At 35.4% G+C, this 8979-nt stretch overlaps 1 protein-coding gene across 1 annotated transcript; it reads right to left on the bottom strand.

Moving 5' to 3' along the window:
• Positions 1-410: 410 nt before the first annotated feature.
• Positions 411-1349, bottom strand: LOC123832432 (olfactory receptor 5W2-like). Its single transcript, XM_045860080.1, has one exon. The coding sequence runs from the start codon at positions 1347-1349 to the stop codon at positions 411-413; it is 939 nt and encodes a 312-aa protein (XP_045716036.1).
• Positions 1350-8979: the final 7630 nt, after the last annotated feature.

The raw sequence follows: 8979 nt of genomic DNA, 5'->3' as shown, positions 1-8979 counted from the left end.
ACTACATGGGAAGGAGAAAAACAAACCTAATTAAATCCACCAACCTCCCTTCTTACTGAGCAAGTTCGTTTACTCCATATTTTAAAGAAATCTTAAGAAGGGTCTGTTAAATTCACATGAGGGGAGTGGTTGCTATTTGCATGATATCTCACTGGGATGTACTCATGAACAGAGAAGGAAGGTATGAAAGGTCCCTCTTTGCAAACAGCAAAGTGAACCTATTATTACTTTATCTTAGTTAGGAAAAACAACTAAGATCAATAATGCTCCTTACACTCAATTTAAACCCAGAGGTAAGAAAGGGGAATAATCCAGAAATTTCTACTGGTGAGACTATAAGAATTTATGTCACAGCACTTGAACTTTAGTGCTCAGAATCTTTCAATAAGTGTTTTTGGTTGAGCATACTTTCACCCAGAATGTAATTTAGTGGCAATTGCCTTTTTCAGAGCACCTTTCACATCCTTATTCCTTAAGCTGTAGATCAGTGGGTTTAACATGGGGATGACAACTGTGTAGAAAACAGAGGCTATTTTGTCTGTGTCCATGGAGTAAGTTGAGTTGGGTCGGAAATACATGAACAGGAGTGCCCCATAAAATATAGCCACAGTGGCTAAATGGGAGGCACAGGTAGAGAAGGCTTTGTGTCTGCCTGCGGCTGACTTCATGTGAAGAATGGTAGTTATGATGTAGCTGTAGGAGAGGAGGACAGTGATGATGCTGGAGCCCACAACACAGCCAATGAAAGTGAACATCACTATCTCATTGATGGTTATGTCTGAGGTGGAGAGGGCAAGCAAGGGTGGCACATCACAGAAAAAGTGATTGATGATATTGGAATTGCAGAATGACAATCGAAATGTGCAGCAGGTATGGATTGCTGAATCCACCAAGCCTGCAATGTAGGCAATAGTCACGAGCTGGGTACAGATGCTCTTGGACATGGCTGTTGTATAGAGAAGTGGATTACAAATGGCTACATAACGGTCATATGCCATCACAGACAGCATGAGACATTCAACATCTGCAAAGGCACCAAAAAAATATAACTGAATGGCACACAAACTATATGGAATCCTTTTTTGCTCAGCTAAGAAATCAGCCAGCATCTTTGGAGAGATAGTGGAAGAGTAGCAGACATCACAGAAAGACAGATTGCTCAGGAAATAATACATGGGTGTGTGGAGCTGGGGGTCCATGCTGATCAGCAGGATCATCCCCAGGTTGGCAATCACAGTGATGCCATAAACCAGCAGGAAGAGCACAAAGAGCCCCTGCTGCACATCCCGCCTGCCAGAGAGTCCTAGGAGTATGAAGTCTGTAAACACGGTGCAGTTCTCAATGGCCATCACTCAGGTCTGGAAATCCCTGGTTGTGGAGGAAGGAAATGAGTGTGGGGTTGACATCATAATAGTATTTTAATATTAAACAGCTGATTCTCTTGATTTTTCAGTAACTAGAAAAAGAGATAAGCATAGCTAAGTCTGCTTTAGGTAAAATTATTCTCCTTGAAATGTATCCAATTTAGTATAAACTGGTGAAATGATGGTGGTCTTTGGAAGGTAAAAAGAATTCTTTGTTCCACTGCTATATTGTACCCAATCAACTGTGTTATATATGATATCATACATGACCACCTTGGTTTTGTATGAATATAAAGAAAGTGAAATTGAGGGCACATGAAAGACAGAAAGACAATATATAAGTAGTGTTCTATTGATCAATGTGCAGGATTCGAAACCCTTGACTTAAACTCCTCTAGATGCATCATCAAAAATGTTTTCCATGTAAAAATAAAAATATTTTATAAAGTATACAAAAGTGAAGGATAAAATTTTAAAATAATGAAATAGTTTCTACCACCTTCCCAAATCTATGATTCCATTTTGTTATTATTTCTTCCTGTCTACATATATTTATTTTAATTAAATAAATACAAAACATCTGTATCTACATGGCTTTCCTGGTATCACTGGTGCCCCTAAGCATAATACTGATGAACAATTGGCTTCTTATAAACTCTTTCTTCCAGAAAAGAGTTGTCTGATTCAGAGACATGGGCCATTGCCATATAAGTAAATGACAATGCTACCAAGGAAAACCAGGTTTAGCTAAGGCTCCCTGCTGCACAAAACATGAAAAGATAAGACTGGGGTTGCTAAAGGTATTTCTGTTCTATAAGCAAGGCAGTATTTTGACAGAATAAAGGATTGCCATTTAACTAAATATCCTATGAATGCTTGCTGTATGCTTCACTAGTTTCACAACCACATCTTGAAGATGTATTATATAAAATGAACTGCTAAAGATTTAAATATTAATAATGAAATCATGCAGTTGCCTCCAATCTGAGAGTGAATAATTCTTGTTTCCATAAAATATTTTTATGTTATATATACCTTTTAAAGTCACATACTTCTTTTTTAACATTTTTTAAAAAACAGCAAGTGAATTTTCAGTATGTAAACATCTTTGGACTAAACCCTGAACAACAGCAGCAAAAGCAACAGAAGCATTTCAGAGGCTATCTTTGAGCTTTAACACTAGTAGATGTCCATTATGATAGTTTTGTATATTTTCACTTAAAAAATAACATTCTATCAACTTATTCTGTCACTGACGATGCTACTGCATGTAAGTGAATGAGTGAAATGTTTTATGGTGCTCTTTTAGTTTTACTGAAACCTGAAACACACTTTACAAAACTACCATATCACTCATTTCACTGGTTTGTGGCAGCATTTGTAACCCATTGTAGGACTGACTTTTGCCAAAGGACAAATCCCTTTTCAAGCCAGAGAGTTGTGATAAAAAGAAGTGAAAACAAAATATTAGGTGTAAATTTATCTTTATTTTAAGTTGTCTTTCCATTTAAATGAATATAGGCAGAAAAAATAAATGTTCCTGAGATATATAGGATTCTGTGTTGTTTCTACATCTGCATTGTTTTCATATGTGTTTTCTGATATATGAAAATTTGAATGTAGACAGTGGTCTAATTTTTAATTTTTCTGGAGTTAAAAGCTATGGTATGAGTTAACATTTATGGATATTCTTTAATGTGCTATCTCTGTTCTTATTTGAAAAGGACAAGAGCAAACCTTACATTTACGCATATAGTGATATCTCTTGCACCGTGATAAAAATAATGATTTACTTATCAACCTTGATTAAAATATAAATAAGATGTTTAATTTCCTCATGCTTATAACAAATGAGGTCAGACAAATTTGCACAGGTCTAACAAAGAAATTAGCCATTGGATTGAAAAGTTCATTTAAATGAGAAAACAGATATACAATGATTCATTAACAAAATTCTCAATTCTTGATTCTTTATTTTTCCAAAAGTAAATTTCCCCCCTACATTCTTTCAATTGAGCCATTTAGAAACCTACCTGAAATGAACAAGTCTTTCTGTCCTTATCTCTGGTACAACAGTAGGCAGATTGCATCTTATTTCTACCTACTGACTGTTGGGACTTAAATCTCTAAAGACTTTGCCTCCACTCTCCTGTGTTATGAGGATATGATTAATTAGATTCTGGTTCTGTGAATGCTTCAACAACTTTAGCAAAGGCTGAACTTTGATTCTTCACTGTTTTTACTAAATTGACCAATGTCAGAAACTTACCAGAATTTATTTTAATACTATGCTTCGTGGCTACCATGAATCTACACTGTCCTCCAGTAAAACCAGATGTCTGATGAAATTCAGATGGATCATGTACTTAATAATTTTTATCATCCCCCCATTCTGTACCTTGTTTCTTCCATTTCTGAAACATCTTTTTCACTTCTCATTTAGAAACATAGTAATCTCACCTATTTCTTTTTTATTGGTCATTGTCTGTATTCCTTTCTTGCAAGTATATGTCACCTGCTCTGCTTGCAATGATTTTTTAACTGGGTATTGGTGGGGAACTTTTCCCTTTTTCTCTTCTGTTTTCTTTGGGACAATAATTAAATTGATAAAGGAGAAAAAAAAAACAAATTTAAATTTGTGTGTACAGGAACCCCATACCAAATACAAGACTTAAAGAAGTGACCAAAGGAGGCAGTTTATACACAATTGAAGCTATGAAACAATAAATGTGTAAAGAATTGACAAGACAAAGGAGTTTGGGGTTGGGATAGTGGAAAAGTACAAGTTTTGTTTATACATCTTTCTCAGCTCTAAATTCCCTGTCTCTGGTGATAAGATGGTGAATATAAATCATTGCAAATTGAATACTAATATGAATGCTACTTTGTTCCTAGTTTTTTCTTTTTTTTAAAATGTGGAAAAGTTTATTTATTTATTACTGAATTTATTGTATGATAGTAGTTCATAAAACCGGGGAGGTTTCAAGTGTATGTTTCACAAAAGATCATCTGCACATTGCATCATGTTCTCATTGTCCAAAGTAAATTCTCTTTCAGTTACCTTTTATCCCTACTTTGCCCATATTTACCTACGCCTTCCCCCTTCTGCTCTGGCTATCACTATGCTGTTGTCTGTGTCTATGTGATATATATATGTATAAGGTATATATGTGTTATATAACACACAACACACACACACACACACACACATATACACACATATATACATATATATACTTTTTTTGCTTAGTGCCTTCACCTTTTTTCATCCAGTCCCAAGCCCTCTCCCCTCTGACAGCTGTCAGTCTGTTCTATAAATCTATGCTTCTATATATATTTTGTTTGTTAAATTATTTTGTTCATTAGATTCCACATATAAATGAGAACATATGGCATTTGTCTTTGTCTGGCTGTCTAATTTCAGTTACTTAATAATCCCTAGGTCTATCCACACTGTCACAATTTTAAGATTTCCTTCTTTTTAACTGCTGCATATTATTCAATTGTATTAATGTATCACAGTGGTTTTATCCACTAATCTACTGATTAGCAGTTAGGTTGTTTCCTGTTCTTGGCTATTGGAAATAATGCTGCAATGAACATAGTGGTACATATATTCTTTTAAATTAGATTTCTTCAGATTTATTTCTAGAAGCAGGAATGTTGGGTCAAAAAGCAATTCCATTTTTAATTTTTTTGAGAAAATTCCATACTGTTTTCTATAGTGGCTGCACCAGTCTGCATTCTCACCAACAGTGCATAGGGTCCCCTTTTCTCCACATCCTTGCCAACACTTGTTGTTTGTTGATTTATTGATGATAACCTCTCTGACAGGCAAGAGGTAATATCTCATTGGAGTTTTAATTAGCATATCTCTAATAATTAGTGACATTGACCATCTTTTCATATGTCTATTGGCCAATTCTGTGTCCTCTCTGGAGAAGTGTCTATTCAGGTTTTTTGCCCCTTTTTTAATTGGGTCGTTTGGCTTCCTGGTGTTGAGTTTTATAAGTTCTTTATGTATTTTGGAAATTAACCCATTATCAGATATGTCATTGGAAAATATGTTCTCCCAGTCAGTGAGTTGGCTTTTCATTTTGTTGATGGTTTATTTTGCTGTGCAAAACATTTTAAATTTGATGTAGCCCCATTGGTTTATTTTTCCTTGTTTCCTTTCCCCTAGGAGATATATCAGCAAAATGAGAAATATCTGAGATTTCCATGTTCGTGTTTTCTTGCAGAATTTCTATGGTTTCATTACTTACATATATGTCTTTATTTCATTTTGAATTTATTCTTGTGTATGGTGTAAGTTGCTGGTCTAGTTTTATTTTTTTTTTGCATGTATCCAATTTTTTCAATACCATTTGCTGAAGAGACTGTCTTTACCCCACTGTGTGTTCTTGCCTTCTTTGTTAAATAGTAACTGACCATAAAAGCATGGGGTTATTTCTGTGCTTGCTATTCTGTTCCATTGATCTATATGTCTGTTCTTGTGCCAGTACCATGTTGTTTTGATATCAGGTGGTGTGATACCTTTAACTTTGTTCTTCTTTCTCAAGATTGCTTGAGGTTATTTGGGGTCTTTTTTGGTTATACATAATTTTTGAAATGTTTGTTTTACAACTGTGAAATATGCCATTGGTATTTTAGTAGGAATTGTGTTGAATCTGTAGATTATTTTGGGTAGTATGGACATTTTAATGATGTTAATTCTTTCATTTATTTATATCTTTCCCAATTTCCTTCTTCAATATCTTATAATATTCTGAGTACCAATCTTTTACCTTCTTGGTTAAATTTATTCCTGCGTTCCTTAAATTTTTTGTTGCAATAGTAAATGAGATTATTTTCCTAATTTTTCTTACTAGTACTTTATTATTGTTATATGAAAATGCTACAGATTTATGAATATTAATTTTGTATCCTGCTACTTTGCTAAATTCATTTATTAGATCCAGTAGTTTTTTGGTGGAGTCCTCAGGGTTTTCTATATGCAATGACATGTTATCTGCAAATAATGATAATTTTACTTCCTCCTTTCTATTGGATTTCTTTTATTTCTTCTTTTCTGATTGCTATAACTAGTTTTCAGTATTGTATTTGTTGGGAACTGCCCTACCTAGTTTCAGAAGCTGTAACATCCCATGGCTAAGGCTGAGTAAAGAGACCCTGGGATCATAAACCACTAAAAAGACAAAGTTTATCTTCCTTGTAGGGGCACTGCCTCTTACCCCTTTTACTTCACCCTGCTTGGCCCCCGGTGGATAACTGGTTAGCCAATGATGGTAAGATTCCTTAAGGGTGGAACATCCTAAGACAGGCATGGTCTCAAAGGGGTCCTCAGGGAAGGACTTGGGGGGCTACAGAAAATGGGGTGATAGACCCTTGCCCCTCCACTTTGACGTAGCCTGAGTCCTCATTCTGCCTGCAAAACGTCTCCTAATCTCTTGGCTGCCTGACTTAAGCCTCAAACAAGGCCTTAAGCCTGAAATAATGCTGGAGGTGGGTGCAGCCCTCTGCTGGAAAGGGCGGGTTCCCTAGGGGGATCAGGCCTAAGAAAGAATGCATAAAATCCTATGAAACCTACTTTGCTAATACCCTCAATTTAAATGATGAGGGTCCAAGCAGGAAGTGAGTTTGTTCTCCAAAGTTTTATGGCCCTTTAACTATCTGACCCTGACTCAAAATAAGCCCTCAGAGTTCTTTGAATGTTATCTAATGATTAAACAATAGATAACATTCAAAGAACTCTTTGATTGATGAGCTTTACATATACAGCTTGTATTCCTGTGCAAATTGAAGCTAATAAAAGCTTGTCAAGGCAAGGGTTGAGGCTCTCTCCCCTTGAGAAAGAGGCTGTGCTGTCCCTTTTCTTCCACAGGACTTGGTAGTCCATGTGAATTTGTCTCATCTCATCCATAATGCCATGGACCCCAGGAGCCAGGATCCAAGACAAAGAATGGTGATGATGATTGAATTTTTCAGGAAAACTTATTTATTTATTTATTTATTTATTTATTTATTTTAAATTTATTTCTTTTTAGAGAGGGAATGGAGGGAGATGGAGAGAGAGAGAGAGAGACATCAATCTACGGTTGCTGGGGGTTATAGCCTGCAACCCAGGCATGTACCCTGGCTGGGAATCGAACCTGTGACACTTTGGTTCGCAGCCCACACTCAATCCACCGAGCTATGCCAGCCAGAGCTACATTTATTTATTTAAAAAAATATATTTGTCATGGGCATCTTGTAGCAAAACACTGTAAATAACAAAGTAAAAATAGTTGTGGACAATCGACCTTACATTTATGAAATTTTGAGTTAGGGCAGGGGATTTTTATTTATTCTTATGTATGATTAATTACTACTGACATATTTCTAAGTATTATGGTAGAACATTTATAGGGAGATACTAGTGCATAGGAAAGATAAAAACATCTAATTTGAGCCACTTACACTACCTTCTAGCTGAGTAAGTTTATTAAACCCTTTATTTTATATTTTTTTTTAATTGGATCTTTAAGGACAGTAAATTGAATGAAACTGGAGGAAGGGATACTTTTCCCATCGTGTCTTTCTGGGACACATGCATGAACAGAGCAGAAAGTTATTTAAAGAAAAAAACAATATAGTGAATCTATTACTACTCTTCCTTAACTTGGAGAGAAGACCAAGATCAATAATTACTGCTCTCTACACTCGATTTAGATACAATGAGAATAATGGAAAAATATTTAGAAGGTATATTGCTGAGACTTCTAAATCAATGATAGAAGGCAGAGAGGAACAATAAAAAGGTTTCCAGACTGAAACATACTTTCATTTACTTTTCTTTGCTGAAAACTTCATTATTATTAACTTTGGTGTGCAACTGGGTGCTGCGTTGCATAATTCCAGGGAGCATATTGAAAATAAGAAACACTTATTAGTAAGGTGCCCCTGACATTGTGCAATGTCCAGACCTTGGGGGATACTCTTTGCATTGACCATGTTCTGAGACATGTTGTAATATGTGCCTCATTGCAGGATGCTGACATGCACAACTTAGTAGGTGTTAAATGAATTCTACTGTAGATTGTAATGGATAAATAATGTCTTTTTGCTGTCCACTCTGCTTTATTACAGCTAATTTATTTCTTCCCCATAAAGCAAAGTTTGTGTGTAAAAGATAATTTATGAAGTGATGGGCAATTGTCAGCATATGTACACATAAGTCAAGGTAATTTTTTTCTTCTAAAATTTCATCTAGAACTAGATGGAGGCATTGCCTATTTTCATGGTTCCAATAGCTGAACCACATTTAGGGTAAAATCATTAAAGTATTCTTGACTGGGGGCAATGGCTCCTTAATGATACATTTTAATGCCTGCCTTTTTATGTTTTATTGTCATCTTTTGTGTGATGATGCAGATGCCAATATATTAATTCACTATTTTAAGAGATATTTGAATGCCATGCTCCAACTAAGTAATTATAACAATTTGCCACCCATTGAAGTGAAAATACTGATGTATTTGTTTTACCCAAGAGCATTACCACCATTATCTACTTCTCTGGTGCCTGAAAAAGAAATGAAAATTGTCCTTGGTCACTTTACTCTGATTCCTTTACA

This window comes from Phyllostomus hastatus, unplaced genomic scaffold (assembly GCF_019186645.2).
Source record: "Phyllostomus hastatus isolate PE091 unplaced genomic scaffold, TTU_PhHast_1.1 phas_scaffold_190, whole genome shotgun sequence".
Classification (NCBI taxonomy): domain Eukaryota; kingdom Metazoa; phylum Chordata; class Mammalia; order Chiroptera; family Phyllostomidae; genus Phyllostomus; species Phyllostomus hastatus.
The sequence above is the reverse complement of the archived record's forward strand: the minus strand, read 5'-3'. Positions and strand labels throughout refer to the sequence as shown.

What these genes read in the sequence shown, in the direction of transcription:
- LOC123832432 (XM_045860080.1), bottom strand. Translation starts at nt 1,349, where the DNA reads ATGGCCATTGAGAACTGCACCGTGTTTACAGACTTCATACTCCTAGGA.